At 46.7% G+C, this 17,954-nt stretch overlaps 1 protein-coding gene and 1 pseudogene across 4 annotated transcripts in view; one reads left to right on the top strand and one right to left on the bottom strand.

Annotated features, from left to right (window-relative positions):
• Positions 1-17,954, top strand: part of TRAF3IP1 (TRAF3 interacting protein 1) — a 67,493-nt gene that overhangs the window by 24,009 nt on the left and 25,530 nt on the right. For 3 of the 4 annotated variants that reach the window (XM_030859393.2, XM_030859034.2, XM_060301619.1), the window contains 5 exons: positions 851-935; positions 1,372-1,455; positions 4,093-4,216; positions 4,434-4,467; positions 7,267-7,343. In XM_030859393.2, the coding sequence (XP_030715253.1) occupies positions 851-935; positions 1,372-1,455; positions 4,093-4,216; positions 4,434-4,467; positions 7,267-7,343 (404 nt within the window). The remainder of the gene's footprint in view (positions 1-850; positions 936-1,371; positions 1,456-4,092; positions 4,217-4,433; positions 4,468-7,266; positions 7,344-17,954) is intronic. The other variant, XM_060301620.1, reaches the window with a different exon arrangement.
• On the bottom strand, positions 5,676-5,775 carry LOC115852943 (U6 spliceosomal RNA; annotated as a pseudogene).

Below are 17,954 nucleotides of genomic sequence, written 5' to 3'. Positions count from 1 at the left end.
ATGGAGAACAGTATGGAGGTTCCTTAAAAAACTATAAATAGAACTATCATACAACCCAGCAATCCCATTCACTACTGGGCATATACCCTGAGAAAACCATAATTCAAAAAGAGTCATGTACCACAATATTCATTGCAGCACTATTTACAATAGCCAGGACATGGAAGCAACCTAAGTGTCCATCGACAGATGAATAGATAAAGAAGATGTGGTACAGATATACAATGGAATATTACTCAGCCATAAAAAGAAACGAATCTGAGTTATTTGTAGTAAGGTGGATGGACGTAGAGTCTGTCATACAGAGTAAAGTAAGTCAGAAAGAGAAAAACAAATACCATATGGTAATACATATATATGGAATCTAAAAAACAAAAAAAGGTTCTGACGAACTTAGGAGTAGGACAGGAATAAAGATGCAGATGTAGAGAATGGACTTGAGGACACGGGGAGGGAGAAGGGTAAGCTGGGACGAAGTGAGAGAGTGGCATGGACATATATACACTACCAAATGTAAAATAGATAGCTAGTGGGAAGCAGCCGCATAGCACAGGGAGATCAGCTCGGTGCTTTGTGACCACCTAGAGAGGTGGGATAGGGAGGGTGGGAGGGAGATGCAAGAGGGAGGGTATATGGGGATATATGTATGCGTATAGCTGATTCACTTTGTTATACAGCAGAAACTAACACATTGTAAAGCAATTATACTCCAATAAAGATGTAAAAAAAAAATGATAGATGAAAAAAAGCTCATTTATATTTGCAGTTGTTTGATTGCTGTCTCTTCACATATTTACTAGTTGTTTGTTTCTTTCTTTGTGAACTGCTGGTTGGCTTGCTGCCTGTCCAGAAGGAGACGTTGGACCTTCTGGCCAGGAGAAGTGTGAGGTGCCGGAGAATTCCGAGCTGCCAGGCGAGCTCCCAGCCGCCGTCAGGTTCGTGTGCTCTGGTTCCCACCCGGGCAGCTGCCCTGCTCCTCTCCGTACCTTCCACAGCTCATGTAATGCTTGGGCTTAATTGTGAGGAAGTGTGTGTACAAAGAAAGCAAAAACTGTTTTTCTTGTACCTGAGGTGTAACTAGCTCACGTAGAATGTTTTAGAGATTTAGGGAAATTCGTACTTAAGGCTAAATTTTGTCATGGTTTGATTCCTGATAGTTAGGTTACTACTTTTTGTACCTTAAAATTAACGAGAATGTAAGATTAGAAGATGGATACTTTTAGACTTGTCAGGCTAATGGAACGTTCTTAATATTCTGCAGGCTGTGTCCTAACTGGCATATTGATGGTGGCCTGGAAATTAGCATTAACGTTAATGTGGGTTTTCATCTGTCCACTTTGAAACGTGCAGGTGTTTTGTATCCCTTTTCAGGAGGATACCTCGGCCCGGGAGCGCACGGCCCGCGCCTCCCCGGGTCAGGCGGCCGGAGAGTGCGGAGGTGCCGACGACGGACAGGTGAGGCCCTGGAATCGCGTTGGCACCGAGGGGCAGGGCTTCCCTGGCGCTGGTGGGACAGGGACGGGTGAGGATGGTGCGTGTGCTGAGAGATGGGGGCGGAGCAGGCAGCCGACGGCGCAGGGAGCACCTGCTATTGAGTAGAAGAGAACCCGGGGTAGAGCGTCACCTCAAACCTCGTGCGTGCCACACACTTCAGATAGAAGTGAGGGAAAACACAGGTGTTCGTGCTCGTACAGTTATGTCTTTACAGTTACAGGGAAAGTGGATTGCCCCCATCTCTACATAGAGGATTTTCTGAGCATGAAAACAATTAGGGGAAAAATAGGATAAAAAAATTTTAAGGCTTAATTGCACAAAAATTAAAAAACAAAAGGTGGTCAGAAAGTCATCAGCAGTATAAAGACAAGCCTCAGGCAGGGCTTTTATAAATTTTACAAATCTACCTGTGGATCCAGTACAGAAAATCAAAACAAAAAACTAGGAAGATGAGAACAGGCTGGTCGGAGTGGGCTTCAGATGGAACGGGAGGCAGGGCCTGGAGGCGGCGTAGACGTATGGTTGCCGGGGGAAGCGGAGGGATGCGCAATGTCAAGGGAAGTTAGGGGTCTCTGTTTTTAAGATGAGCCAGCTAGCACATTTTTGTGGTGCGGGGGATGGTCCAGTGGAGAGGGGGAGACTGGAGATGCCGGCGTTGCGGGATGGGGAGAGGGGACTGTGGGAACAGAGCCCCTGGGTGGACCAGGACGTGTGGAGGGAATGGCCTCAGCGAAGGCTGGGGGGCTGGTGGGTGGGCGAGATCCCAGGAGGTGAGACCCTGGCTCTTCATCTTTCTCCTGAGCCAACAGCGAGTCTGGGCGAGGAGGGGCAGGGCTCAGAGGAGAGAGGAGGTGGTGGATAGTGTCCTCCACGAGAGGGGCTGGTGAACAGGCGAGGGCAGAGGTCCTACCCGGGGGCCGCCCCAGCCCGGGGCCACATCTGGGGGCGTTTTGTAGCACCGTGATTGGGGAGGAGGTGCAGGGGAGGCCCTTGGCCTCTAGGTGGGGCTTGGAGCCAAGGATGCTGCTGAGCATCCTGTGGAGGACAAGCAGCCACACCCCAGAGGTCTGTGGCGTGCCTCCCAGGGCACGTGGGGTGGAGTGATGGCTCAGCATCGCGTGGACTTTGTTCTCTGGCCGGAGCTGGGAAGATGGGTGGGGGAGGCCACAGAGTGCGTGCTTGGATCCGCGGTTAAGCATTTGCTGTCAGTGGCAGTGACTAGGCATCACTCTGGGAGTGATTTCTCAGCCCTTGAAATCCTCAAGAGTGAAGCCAGGAGCCTGGAGTGCGGGGTGAGGCCCGGGATTGGCAGGTGGCGGCACTCATGATGGGGTTCAGGACGAGACTCTGATTCTCGGGGAATCTCTGACAACGTGAGATTCAGAGTTGGGAGATTTTAGGGAGAAAGATCTGGAAGCCTCCATAAGCCCAAGGAAAACCTCGATCCTCCTCGGGACCTGGCGGTCGGAGGCCAGAAGGAGGAAGGCCTCGCAGGGCAGGCACGTGGCGGCAGCGTTCGGGGGCGAGGGTGAGGGTGGGGAGGGTTTGCTGAGGGGAAGGATGTGGGGAGGCTTTCGGGAGCTGGAGGTGGTGGGATGTAGGCCGGACGGGGTGTACAGAGGGCGTGGAAGACCAAGGACGAGACAAGGTCGGTCCTGGTGGGGCAGGACGGGCGGCTGGGAGTGTCTGAGGACCCTGGGGGTGGAGCCGAAGGTGTTAGTGGGAAGCGGGTGTTGTGTTGAGAGCTCACACCCAAGTGCAGGGACTGCTTCCGGACCTCCCATCCCACTGAAGGGTGTGTGTGCACGCGTGTGTACATGCGCTGGAGAGATAGTGGCAGGGGCTGAAGGGTATTTGTTGAAGCGTAACTGTGTCAGGTTGGTAGGGAAGAAATGAGGGCAGGAGGGGCTGGTGGGGAGCCATGGAGTGTTGGGGTCCGGGGGCTGTGGTCCAAGTGCACGCGCAGCAGAAGTCAGTGCCTAAGCAGCAGGCAGCTGGTGGTGGTCTGCCGCGGGGTGACAGTAGGCGGGGCAGTTCCGGCGGTGGCCACTGGAGGCAGGAGAGAGCCCTTGGATGGAGGCGGTTACCAGGGAGACCAGGTCAGGAGCCCGTGGACATCGGACTGGTCCAGAATGATGGCAGGCCCTCGGGGAGAGGCTGTGTGTAAGTGAGGGTGCTGGGCGGGGCCGTAGGTCAGGGACAGCACCCAGCAGCCAAATGAGGGGCCTCGAGGAGGCTGCTGTGTTCCCGCGAGAGACCAAGGATCAGGGTCTGGGGTGGCACTGGCCAGCAGGGCCACCAGTGAGTGCCACCCCTGCCCTGAGATTTGCGACTTGGGAGACCGGGCTTCTCCTGGAGAGGGGCTGCAGGCCCAGGGCTGGTCCCGCAGCGAGCTCGGCTGGGAGGAGGGCACGGCGCGGGGCGGGGTGGCACAGTGGGGCGGGGCCTGGCGGCTTTCCCCAGACTGCACGTTCGCAGACTGCGTCTCAGCTCCGGCCTCCTCTCAGGGAACCTCAGACACAGTTCCGGATGCTGGGATTGATGAGGACGTGTGACCTGGAGAACGTTTCTAATTTAATCTGATTTCTTTTCATTTAGGACAGGAAGTGGTAAAACCGTCTCAAATGTGATCGTAGAGTCACAGAATTCTGACAGTGAGGACGCCGACCAGTTTGTGGTGGAGGCCGCCCCGCAGCTCTCTGAGACGTCAGAGCTTGAAATGGTTGGTCAGCCACAGCGTGTGTTTAATAATCACACTCAGACAGCACTGGAATTAATTCTCCAACTTAGAGATTTGTGTAGACGGCATTTTCCTCCAGCGTTTCAGTTAGTTCTCTGCCATCTTTAATTTTGTCACCTCTGCTGAGATGCATGCAAGCATAAGTTTGAGATTCCAACAAATCTGAATCTCCTTTTCTTCTCCTTCCTTTCCTGCTCAGGTACAGGCGGTGGAATTAGAAGATGAGAAGCACGGTGAGTCGTGGGGTTGTGTGTGCACACGTGTGTCTGCTCTGTGTGTTGTGAAAGGATCTGGTGAAATGAGCTTTGTCTGCCAGGGTTTGGTCAGGGGTCTGAGTAGCAGTAGATGGGATGCCGTGGGCACGGATGCCTCCTCCATGTGTGGGTTATTCTGGGAGGCGATGGAAGCTGCTGGGGGGCGGGGGGTGGCCAGGACCCCAGAGGGCAGCCGTAGGCAGTTGTGGGGATGACATCACTTCTTTTCTGCACGGTTAGACTGTGGGATTGGATGACCCCTGAAGTCCTTCCCAGGTCGACAGTTCTGTCATATTGTTTTCTTCCCAAGCACAATGTCTTCCTTGATTTCAAACATTTATAGAAGCAGAGAGAATAGTCTCGTGAGCCCCTGACGGTCGTGCAGCTTGTGCGGTGAGCGGTCATCTGGTCTGACCTCAGTCTCCACCGACTGCTTTCGAGTCCTGGAGAGCATCATTTTTGCCATAAACATGTTCTTTTTTAAAAGGCATAACCGTCACTCCATTACTATATATAAAAAAAGCAGTCCTTCCTTAATATCATCAAATGCCTGTTTTTTTTCCCAGTGGTTTTGTGTGTTTTTCTTCTGGTTTGTATGAGTCAGAATCCAAATAGGGTCCCTGTGTTTGCAGCTGGTGGATCTAACTCTGAATCCGCTCTTAGCCTTAGGTCCCCTACCACCCCATCCCCCTCGTAGTTTATTTGTTGAAGAGGCTGGTCGGTTGTCCAGCAGAGTTCCTCACCGTTGGGTGTTGCTTGTCACACCCCAGTGTTGTGGGTTTCTTCCATGTGCTTCGGTTCCTGTAAATTGGTTCTAGAGACTTGGTCAGATTCAGGTTTTTCGGGCAAGAACACTTGACAAGTGGTGTTGGTTCTTCATCACACCTGCCCGTCTCTGTGCTTGTTGGTTGGTCTCAGTCTGTTGTTTCATGAGGGTTGTGGGGACGGTGACCATTCTCGTCCCGCCCCCTCGCCCCTCCAGCACGTTTTGGTGGGCAGTCTCCACACTGCGAGGCTTCCCTCTGCAGGAATTCGCCGCTCCGAGGCCCAGCTTCGTGCTTCCCCTTCATTGATCAGTTTTCTTAATAGTGCATTTGTCTCCTGGCACCTTCAGGGGTGACTAACGAGGGCTTTGGTGGTGGTGGTGGGTTTTTTTTTTTTAATATTTATTGGAGTAGCTGATGTACAAGAATATGGAACGAATTTGCATGTCATCCTTGCACAAGTGTCATGCTTATCTTCTCTGTGTCGTTCCAATTTTAGTGTATGTGCTGCCGCAGCAAGCGCTTGATGTCTGTATGATGTCATGGTTTTTAACACGCTTGACGTGTTCCATTTCAGTCCATCTCAGTTTTCTCCTTGATGTTCTGTTGTCCAGTGTTTGGCCTTGGGGGCCTTTTGACACGTCCCAGTGGACTTTGTAGCTTCCTTGTTTATGGTAGGACAGATGTTTCAGGCTCGTTTTGTGTATTTCCTGCCCGGTGTCTCTAAGGAGCCTGGCTGCAACTTGCTTCTGGGTTGGTCATTGTTTCTGGGGGTTTTCTAATTTTTTTGTATGAAAGTATATCCTGAGTTTGTACTGGTATTTCCAACTTAGATTTATGATTGCAGGGTTCTTCCTAAGTTTATTTTTGCAGGTACGTTCGTTCCTGTCTCGTGCCCCAATCCTGGCTCCCAGCAGCAGTAGCTGTTTGTGTCTTTACCCTACATTGTGCACTCACAGCAGTTCAGAGCAACACCACTGGTGGTTAACAACGACGTGATTACTGGAAACACCTGAGGATCGTTTTTGGCAGATCTGCTTGCCTTTTTGTTCTCAGTGCACATCCCATTAGGGACGTGCAACCGATTCTTCTCTGTCCGGTTATGCTTGCCAGCATGATACTATTATGTTTACTTTTTATTTATTTATAAAAAATTAAGAAGCAAAAGCAAAAAACCAAAATGAAAAAGTCACCATCGCTTCTGTCCTCAAGGAGCAATTAGAAGGGACTCTTTCATGATATTTGCTTCATGGTCCCTCAGAACCGGAAAAAGGGAGGCATTTGCTCCTGTGGGTTTTCTCTGATGTACCTCCAGGGTCTTAGGGCTCTGGTTGCAAGGCATGATGGGAGAAGGTGGACGTGATGATAAGTGTGTTTGGCCTGCATAGCTGTAACGGGGGGTGGGGCGGGAACAGGGTCAAGGGGAAGGAGGCAGGTCTGATTTCAGGGTTTCAGATGAACCTCTTCTTCCTCGGGTCTCAGTCCTGCAGAGCACGGATTGTGACACTGCTCCAGCTTCTGATTCAGTGGATACACGATTTCAAATATGAGCTAACAGTTCATGATGCTTCAAGGTTTCGATACTGTTACGTTTATAGTTTCATTTTGCTTTCAAGTTTTAGGCTTTGAAATTTTTGATTTAATTTTGTTTTACCTATGTAAAATATTCCCTTATGTGAAATATTCACATAGTTCCAAGGTCAAATGTACCAAACAAGATATATTCAAATGGTTTTTCATATGATCTTTATGCCACGAGTAATCCTTTTAAAAAAAAAAAAAAGTTGATGACTTGTCCCAATATAAAAAAAGTATTCGTACTTAGTCTACAATAGGCTGAGAGAATTGCTTTGACCTTTTATCATACAATGATTATCTGAAGCCGTTTCAGTATAGAGAGAGAAAGGATAAGAACTAAGTATCCCTCCTCACCCCCAGCCCCCCACCCCTTTAGAACAGGATAGCTTCTTAGGGCAGAGAATCACTTTAACATAAAACCACTGGTTTTCAACAGGAGGACTTGTCAAAAAAATTTTGGAGACTAAGAAAGATTATGAGAAGTTGCAGCAGTCACCCAAACCTGGAGAGAAGGTAACAAAATGATTTTTGGCAACAGTGGCATTTTAGCAGTCTGTTTCACACATTTACATTTGAAAACTAGAAGCATCTTTCAAATGTTGTGATTATCAGTAATGTCTGTTTACATGTTTACAATCCCCTTCCCATCTCCCCCACCCTCCAGTTGGGAGGATAGAAGATTTGGGGCTTTTGGGGGGCGACGTTGCTTCCCTGGACCCACATCCAGTCCCGTCCTGGGTAGGGCAGTGGCCTTGCTTGGGAGCTCAGGAGTCAGGGTCCAAGGCCTGTTCTGCTCTGACCCCCTGTTGACCCCTTCCTGCCGGGTGCATCCCTTCTCCCTGCACAGAGTGGGCAGGCTGTCTGCATGGCCCTGGCTGATGACAAAGTAAGAGTCGGGGGACGTTTTCAGGGCTGGCTTTTAAATACACGTGCTATTTGTATGTGGCCTCCAGCCGTCTCCCTTACAGGTGTGTGATGTGGCTTTGTTGGAACCCACGGCCTCCTACCAGCCACTACCCTTGGGCACGTGACCTGGGGTGAATACCTGCAGGCCGGGTAGTGGGCCTCAAATGCCACGGGGAGGTTTCCGTTATCGCGCCTTAAAAAAATAAGAATAAATCTTCATTTTGTTTTTTTGTTTGTTTTTTTTTGCGGTACGCGGGCCTCTCACTGCTGTGGCCCCTCCCGTTGCGGAGCACAGGCTCCGGACGCGCAGGCTCAGCGGCCATGGCTCACGGGCCCAGCCGCTCCGCGGCATGTGGGATCCTCCCAGACCGGGGCACGAACCCGCGTCCCCTGCATCGGCAGGCGGACTCCCAGCCACTGCGCCGCCAGGGAAGCCCTGTTTTGGGTTTTTATCGGAAGTTTCTTGGTTAGTTGCTCTGTCAGCAGCCAGCAGTTCCAGTAAGTTTTACACACACTCCCACAGACACTTTTCTTTCCTTGCAGTTGAATGAACGGTTATTTGTTTTAGATAATTTTGCTTAAAATGTCCTGGTTTGGCATGCAGATACGGCCTGCAGGATTGATAGCTACTGAGGAGAGCTGCATGGTAGAGCCCGCCGTTAGAGGGAGCCCTTTACAGCAGTAACGGGAGAGTAGCGTAGCCTGAGTTCTGCCGGCAGCACCACCGCCAGCTCTTCTGAAAAGAGAAAAACTCTTTCTGCGGTTTATTGTCTGTTGCTGTGGAATTTTAATATGTCATAGTCCTTTTCATAGGCCTGAGGACTTGTCCCGGTGTCCCTGGCAGTGTTTCTGCAACCCTGTCAGGAACCTCCAGTGTGGGCCTCGGGCTGTTACTGTAGGTAACCTTTGAAGCTTCAGTTGCTTTAAATTTTATAGCTATGTTTTTCTGCAAAGCACACTAGGCCTGTGTTTCAGTTTCCTCTGAAGAGTAGATTTCAGATTAGTAGATCTTCTGACTTCAGAAGATAAAAGGGAAGAAATTCCCTCGTTTGGTGAACATTTGGGGCTTTAAAGGAGTACAGTTTGTGAGTGTTCTGAAGTCAGGGGCGATGTGTATTACAGTTGGGCGGGAAAAGTCAGCAAGTTTCTCTGCTTTTTTTCCTTTGGTATGTTATAGACATCAGATTTAAATTTAACTTGTGGGTCTTCTAAAAACGTTTTAATTAGATTTTCAAAAATAAGTTAAAATGTATTGGGAAAGTTGAAGTCCTTTCTGTCCTCGCTCTGATCCTGTTCTCACGAGGGCAAAACCACTAAGATGCGTTTGGTGTGCTCCTTACTTTTACGTGTATCTGCATTGCTTTGTGAGTTTGTAACTTTATCCTGTTGTTGATTTGTCGTGCAAGTTGCTTTCTTCAGACAGCGTGATGTTTCTAGTTTATTCATTTTAATTGATGAATGGTATTCCAGTGTTTGTCAGTAATTAATTCCTTTACTGATGGACATTTAGGATTCTTCAACCTTTCGCTGTTTGTGAACAGTGCTTCCACGGGCTCCTTAGCGTGTGCCCTGGCACACAAGAGCCAGTGTCTCTCTCCAGCAGTGGTCAGGAAACGTCCTCTGTAAAAGGCCAGATAGTAAATATTTAAGGCTTCAGAGCCATACAGTGTCCATTGTAACGTCTCATCTCTGCTGACGAGCTTGCAAACGGCTGTAGCATAGATACCAGTAAACAGATGTGTGGCCGCGTTCCAATGAGACGTTATTCACAACCGCAGAACCAGGCCTGGGCCTGTGATTTGCGACCCCCGTCCTTTAGAGGCCGTGCCAGACCTGGAATCGCTCGCCAGAGCGCGGGCAGAGCTGCAGTTTCACCAGGTGCTGTCAAAGGCTGTACCGATTTGTTCTCCAGATGGAATGAAAGCCTCTGTTGCCACACAACGTGCAGCCACAGCCAGGATGACGGACGTGCCCACCGCCCTCAGAAGTGGCCTTGGGCATCCCTCCCACCCACTTATCTCCATGGCGCCCCCCCCCCCAGTCCCCAGCAGCTGCTCATCTGCCTTCTGGCACTTTAGTTTGCATTCCTAGAACTGTATATGAATGGACTCAGTTGGTATATACTTTTTATTGGGTCTGGCTCCTTTTATCCATCCTGATTGTTTTGCGATATCTCCACGTTGCATCGTGTATCAACAGTTCACTTTTTCTTTTACCGCTGAGTAGTGAGTAGTCGGCGGTGTGCGTGTACCGCCGTGCGCTGACCCACGTAGCAGCCAAGGAACATCTGGGTTGTTTCCGGTTTGGGACTGTTGCAGACAGAGCTGCTGTGAACAAGTCTTTGTGTGGACAAATACTTTCATCCCACTGGGTAAGTACTTAGGAGTGGGACTGCCGGGTCATGTGGTAAACGTGTGTTCACCTTTTTAAAACACTGCCGGACTGTCTTCCAGGGTGGCTGCACCACCTCCCATTCCAGCCAGCAGTTGAGTTCCAGTTCCTCCACACCTTCATCAGCACTTGGTGTGGCCAGTCTTTTTAATTTCCTGTGGTTTTGATTTGCATTTTCTTAGTTGCTAATGATGTTGAACGTCTTTTCTGTGCTTATTTTTCCATTCTAATATCTTCTTTGGTAAAGTGTCCAAATTTTTTTGCCCCTTTTAAAATTAGGCTGGTTGTTTTCTTCCTGTTGAGTTCTGAGAATTCTTCTTATATTCTGGATACGAGACCCTTATCAGACATGATGTGCAAATATTTTCATCCAATCTGTGGCTTGTCTTTTCCTTCTCTTAACAGCGTCTTTCAAAGAGCAGAAGTTTAGGATTTTAAAGTAGTCAAATGTAGGGGTTTGCCCTTTTGGTTGGTTGTGCTTTTGGTGTTGTGTCTAAGAAGTCTTGCCTAACCCTCAGTCATAGAGGTTTCTTCATATATTTTCTAGAGGTTTCATAGTTTTAGGTTTTATATTTTGAGTTAATTTTTGTATAGAATGCGAGGTATATTGAAGTTTATTTATTTGTTTCTGCATATGGTATCCAAATGTTCCAGCATCATTTGTTAAATTGTCACCCTTAACAAATTTTTTGCCCAATCTGAAGGATGTACGATTGTATCTTCTTGTTTCTTTAATTTAATACTAATAGCAACACACACCTGTTGCCTCCCTCTGTGCTAGGGGCTTTGTATTGATTGCTCTGGCCTCATATCAACCGTCTGGTGTCAGTTCAGTCACAGTCCTGTATGCAGAACTCCTGATGCCAGAGGTATTTGGTTTTAGAAATGTGCTGTGGTACATATGCTGTATATCCTCTAATCCCTACTGAGGTCAGAGGTAATCAAATGCATGAACAGTTCCACAACAGCATGGATTAAGAGTCCCACTAAGGGGGTGGGCAGAATGCTAAAAATAACCTCACATGAGTTTTGGTGCCAAGTTTATGAAAAATCTTTCCATTTTCAGCACTTGTGGCTTTTGGAATTGACACTGTGGTTTCTTCTCGTGTGTTGCCTGTTCACATCTTTGCCCATTTTCTTTAGTGGTCTTTTTCCTTTTGTTATTGGTGTGTGTGTGTGTGTAAAATGGTTGCATATGTCATATATCCTATAATAATAAATATCATATATGGTATATGTTATGGTTGCATATATTACATGTGTCATGGAATAATCCCTTGTGTCTCATGCTATAAACATCTTCCCAGTCTGTTACTTGTCTAACTTAATGTCTTTTTATATACAGAACTTTTCTATTTTGATATAAAATTTAATCAGCCTTTTTCTTTATAAGTTGTTCTGCTCTTGCCTTAAAAAAAAAACTGTCCTATCCTGGTAGTAGAGATGGTCTCAATAGTTTTCTTAAAATAGTTTGTTTTCTTTTTTACATCTAGGTCTCTAATCTGGAGTTTTTGTTTATGTCGTGGGTAGGGATCTGCTTGTTTTCTCCTTGTGAGTGGTGCTGCCCTCTAGTGAACCCAGACCCCTCGTGTGTGGGTGTATTTCTGGGCTCTGCTGTTTTAAGTCCTATGTTTCTATGTCTGGGAAAGACGTTCTAATTGTTCCCCTCCACTCCTCCCACACCCCAGGTTGTCTTGGCTATTACTCCTAAATCTTTCTGGCTTTGCATGAGCTTTAGAATCAGTCTGTGTGGTTCCATTGGAAGGTCCTGTTGTGATGTTGACTGGAACTGTTTTCATCCTTCTTGGTTTTGCTGTGGCTGCTCCCCCTTGCTACATTGCCTGCCTCCCCACATAGCGGAGCTCCGCAGTGGAACTGGATGTGCTCACCAGCTACAGTTCACCCCTTCCCATCCTCTTGTGAATGACTCTTCTGAGTTGCTCTCGTCAAGGTCACCTGCCTTCCTGGTTGGTAAATCCTCCTCGTGATGCTCAGTCCTCATCTTACTGGAATTAGCGGCAGCACCTGGTTCACTTGGGCGCTCTTCCTGGATGTGCCCTCTCCCTTTGGCTCCCAGGACAGCAGCGTGCCTCTCTGGCGCCCTGCTCGGTGCCGGTCACCCCTGCTCCGTGCCGGTCACCTCTCTCTGTCTCCACTGCGGGTCTTCCTCCTCTCTCACTCTTCTTAGTATTGGCGTCTCTGTTGCTGGCTCGTCTGTTCTCTCAAACTGGTCCTTTCTGTTTGCTTTACCAAGTCACTTTCCTAAGCGAGTCTATTCCATCTCCTATTTCTTTTTGAGTTTATTATGGTAATTAATATTTGAATCAGTTAGGATTAGGGTTACCTGTGGGTGCAGGAAAGATCTGAAGCAACAGTGGCTAAAGTGGGCTGGAAGGTCCCGAGTCAGTCTGGAGGCGGTGGTGATCCAGACCCTTCTGCCTCCTTCCTCCATGCGTGACTTCCATTCCTCAGGGCACCTCGTGGGCCACAACGGCTGTTGGCTCTAGCCTTCGCGACTGCGTTCCAGCCAGCAAGAAGGAAAAGGGAAGTAGGAGAAGGGCCCACCTCTTCTCTTTTAGGCTATTAATGGAAGTGATGCACACTACTTCCATTTACATTATATTGGCCAGATCTTTGTCACGAAGGGGTCTGTGAAGTGACACCTTTATTCCAGGCATCCGTTTGCTTAGCTAGCAGTCAGAGGTTCCATCACTACAGACCACAACTTGCCAGATTTTCTCATTGCCTGGCATGGTCAGAAAATGATGATTTTGCAAGGCACTTGGGTAAGTGGCGGAGGCTGCCTGCCTGGCTAGGGGCCGAGGGTTCTGGAACCAGCACGGCTACCACATGTGGGCTGCACACAGGGCAGGAAGCTTTGCTATAAGTAGGGAGGTCAGACACGGGGTCAACCAGCAGTCCCTTCCACGGAGCTTCTCTAGGAAGTTGCTTATTTCATGCACATTTTACGGAGTCATGGCAAAAAGATCTTTCGAGATACTTTTATGATTTAAAAAATATATCTACGGTTATAGTTTTCCTTTTCTTCCAAAAAATTTTTGCGTCTTTTTTCCTTTGATAAGACTTTGAAAAAACTATTGAAGGAGACACCCTCTAGCAAAGAATCAACCTTTGGTTTTGTAGATATTCACTTTTATTTTCATTTCATTGATATCTACTCTTTATTCTTCCTCTTAATTTCTTTGGGTGTTTAGTTTTTCTAGCCTCTTGAGTAAAAGACACAACTCATTTATTTTTCGTCTTTATAATTTTAAACAAATATATTTAAGACTGTACATCTCCCTTTAAGCATGCTTTATATCCTTAAGTTTAAAATTTTTTGAATACTAAAAACTCCTTGAATTTTAATATGAAGTAGTTGGTTGTTATTTCTTCTTTAACATGTGGGCTATTTAGGAGTCTGGTCTTTAGTTTTTTGTTCCTTTTTTTCTTTTTGTGGTATGTGGGCCTCTTAGTGTTGTGGCCTCTCCCATTGAGGAGCACGGGCTCCGGACGCGCAGGTTCAGCGGCCATGGCTCACGGGCCCAGCTGCCCCGCGGCATGTGGGATCTCCCCGGACTGGGGCACGAACCCGTGTCCCCTGCATCGGCAGGCGGACTCTCAACCACTGCGCCACCAGGGAAGCCCTGGTCTTTAGTTTTTAAACATAACGGTTTTTAAAAAGTTGGTTTTTTTTTTTTAGCAGTATCTAACATAGTTGCATGTTCAAAGAATTTGGTCTGTATGATGTTGATTATTTGGAATTGAGACTTTCTTTGTGGCCTAGTTTGTGGTCAGTTTTTATAAATGTTTCAGAGTGCTTGCAGAGCATGTTTACTTTCTCTCTTTGGTGTCCACACTTCAGTGCACACTGCTGATTTCACGGAGAGGTGATTGGACGACTATGTGCAGACCGTGTCTATCTATGATTTTTGTGTATTAATCATAATATTAATTGCTTATCTTCTCTACCTTATTCAGAAATTCAAATAGTAGGTGTTTGCTCCCACGTAACTTGTAGTGTGCCCTTAGTTTCGGTACTTTTAATTTTTTTGGAAGGAGCACTTTTTTCAATGCTAAGGAAGTACATATTTGTAATCTGGGCATCTCTCCAGCCTGTCTTTGAAGTTGTGTTGGAAGAAAAGCCGTTCCTTATTGTGCTAATGGACTTGAGGAATACATTATAGAATAAATATGTGAGTCAGATTGCTTTGAGCATTTTCTTCATCATCCTGACTTACTTGCTCTCTTTTCAAGAGGAAATATAAACTTTGTTAATAGTACGATATTAGCCCATGCCAAGTATTTTTTTCCTTCAGATTTATGAAGTTTTTGAAAAACAACCAGAAAAGCAGTTTTATGACAGTGTTCCTTATGCTTTAAAAATGCTTGCTTTTTCAGCTTTATAAATGAAGATGCTTGGGAGAATAACCAGCAGTGTCAAGGATGGTTCACTCAGTTTAAACTACCATTTAAAGATTTCTCACTCCTAATTTTTCAATCTCCTTTTATACAGTCTTCTCTCGGGTGTTTTTTCATTTTATATCTGTTCTGTGAATGTTAAGGTTCAGATGCTTTTTCTTTGCATTTAAATTCTTTATTTTGAAATGGACTCAGAGAGTCTATTCCTCTTCGTAGATTTCTTTCTCTTCGTTTATTTAAAGTTTTGGTGATCTTACTCTCTTCATCTTCTCAGTCACATAAACCATGTGTTGTACTGGGACTGCTAGAGGTCATACATCTCTTCAGATGGGAACCTGAGCGTGTGTTGAATTGGACCTGCATGTATGTATTTCACTGCCCTTCTGAAGGAAAGCTGTCATAAGGACCTAAGGTAGCACCCACACATCATAGAGATTATGGATGACTGTCTTAGAGAAGCACTTATTTGGGCATATGAGAACCTCTTGTATCTTGAAATGCCTCTTGATGGATAAAATGATCTTATCACAAACATGTTATATTTTAATTGTAATAAGTAGAATATAGCTAATAGTAATTACCTAAATTCTTATATGAAAGTCAGGGGTTTCGGTCGTGTTCTCTTTTCCTTTGGTGATCTGGATAGATCGTCAAGTTATTTCTTATTTTGGTAGCTAGATGGTGCAATTTCATTACAAATTTCTTAACCCTGTTAGAAAACTGCTATTCCAAATCCCTGCTTAACTGAAATCCTGCGCCTGATAAATGTATTCTTAGTTTGGAAGTTCATGGTCCTAGTATTATTGGATGTTCTTTTGCTAAGAATATTGTTCCTGTTTAAATTGCTATGAAAGAAATAAAAGGGAACGTATGCTACGATATTTCTTCACTGGTGAGACTTTAATAGCTAAACTGGGGAACCCCTGAAATTGATTGTAATCATGAAGAGTTACAGGGTTTTTGTATTTCTTTCTTTCTTTATTTGGAAATAAGGGGATAGTTTTACATTCCCAAGTAGTGCAGTGTTTTCCAATACACAGGCTGGGGATTTGGAGTTTTGGATATAAAATTAAAACAGGGGCTTCCCTGGTGGCGCAGTGGTTGAGAGTCTGCCTGCCGATGCAGGGGACACGGGTTCGTGCCCCGGTCCGGGAAGGTCCCACATGCCGCGCAGCGGCTGGGCCCGTGAGCCACGGCTGCTGAGCCTGCGCATCCGGAGCCTGTGCTCCGCAACGGGAGAGGCCACAGCAGTGAGAGGCCCGCATACCGCAAAAAAAAAAAAAAAAAAAAAAAAAAAACTTAAAACAGAATTATCAACAGTATCACTTCAAAATACTTACAGATAATATACCATGGATATATTATAGACCACAAAAGTGGTTTAGGAACCATCAAAACATTGTCTGTATCTGAACTTTGTGAAGATAATTATGAGGACGTAGGCCTTCTCTCTATATCCTGTGATGTGGTTTGTTATGTGGATGAGGAAACTTTACCTGAAAAAATATATATGTGACTTAACAACTTGGATTATAAGAATTAGCTATAGTCCTATAAACATTTCCAAATTGAATGGTCATCATCTCTTTAATATGTTTACTCAGTGAATGATGTGACAAATATTTTTACTCAAAATGTCAACTTAAAATTCATATCATATTGTATCTATACTTTCCTAGATTTTAGTTCTGTCACGCTAAGTAATTTTGGCCTCAATTCCAAAGTTCTGTGCTTTGCATAAAAAATACCTTGAGTTTGACGGATCTTGACAGCCTGAGCCTGTAGGTGGACATCCAGTTACGGGGTAGTGTGGGGCCTGGGGTTAACTGTACTCACTGTGACGCGTTCATGAAGGCAGGAGGGGATTGTGCTGTGGAAGCCACAGGGTGGACGTCAGTTGGTTAGGGTTAGGATTCAGAGTGAGTTTACACAAACTGACTGTAGAAAAGTGCAGGGGGTAGTCTTGGGAGCAGAAGGTAGACAAATAAGAGAGATTTCGTCACACGTCACAGAAGCTCCAGCTGCCAGACTCGGGCTCGGTCGACAGGAAGAGACTGCAGGTGCGCTGCCCTGACTGAAGGGTAATTCTCGCTAGTTTGTGCAGGTAGGAAGACTAGAAAATATCCATGAGATGTCATGAAACGGTTTTTTAAGAAAAAAAAAAAAAACACATTAGAAATCAAGGCTTACAAGGAGTGGCGTAAAAATGATCTAGCTGAGCCATTGCCGGCTCAGCCTGCCTCGGCTGGCCTGCTGGTGCAGGTCTGGCCTGGTCCCCTGAAGCCCAGCACAGAGCAGCCTTGCAGGGCGGGTCTCCAGTTGTCTCTGCTGGTCCAGGTGGACTGCAGGTCCGTGGGTGACAGAGGTAGGAGAGTCACGTTCCCCATACAGCATCTCCTGTAACCTCACCACCTTGTGCAGAGCCCTGCCCGGTACCATCGATGATTTACAGTGGGCCCTCTGCACCCGTGGGGTCTGAATCCACAGATTCAACCAACCTCAGACAGAAGATATTTCAAGAAAAAAAAATTCCAGAAAGTTCCAAAAAGCAAAACTTAAATTTGCAGTGCTGGCAACTGTTTACATGGCATTTACATTAAATTTACAGCTATTTACGTAGCATTTATACTGTATTAGGTGTTATGAATAATCTAGAGGTGATTTAAAGTATACTGGAGGATGTGACTTGGTTATATGCAAACACTTCGCCATTCTACATAAGGGACTTAAGCATCCGAAGATTTTGGTGTCTGGGGTTCGGGAGTGGGCCTGAACCAATCCCCGGATACTGGGGGAGGACTGCACTGCTGAGGAAGTTGGGGTCCGGGCGTCTCCGTACCTTGCTGAGGTCTCACGCCCAAGGCCTGGGGCCCAGCTCTTATTCTGCTCCTGGGCAGAGGGTCTTAACGCAGTAGGGCCCGTGGGCTGCTTGGGGACACATCTCAGATTCACCAGAAACCGCCCCCTCCCCCACCCCCCAGTTTGCAGGGGCAGAACCTGTGCTGTGTGGATTGGGTGGAGCAGCTCGTTCCTAGAACTGGTTTAATCCTGAAATCCATATGTCTTTGTCTTCACTTTAAACAAAGACATTTATTTCCTGGTAACTATTCTTATTCTTAGTTATTTTGGTCCATCCTGAAACATACCCATTTGTGCTTACTGTTTTAAGTGAGAAACACGTTTATTTTATTTTGCTAGTTCCCCTCTCTTTATTGTTCCTATGTGTTTACTTATGACTTGAAAAGCAGCTTCCAGGGAAGCTCTGTTGCTGGAAGGACCAGACCTGGATGAATGAATTAGGTTTCCTTGAGCTTCTAATGTAATCTGGGCCACATGGCCATGTCAGCGAGACCGAGCTGGAGGAACCAAGGGCACGGCCCTGCCGCTCTCCTGGGGTCCGGGTCA

The sequence above is a fragment of the Globicephala melas genome, chromosome 7 (assembly GCF_963455315.2).
Source record: "Globicephala melas chromosome 7, mGloMel1.2, whole genome shotgun sequence".
Taxonomy (NCBI): domain Eukaryota; kingdom Metazoa; phylum Chordata; class Mammalia; order Artiodactyla; family Delphinidae; genus Globicephala; species Globicephala melas.
This window is presented reverse-complemented; position numbering and strand designations above follow the sequence as displayed.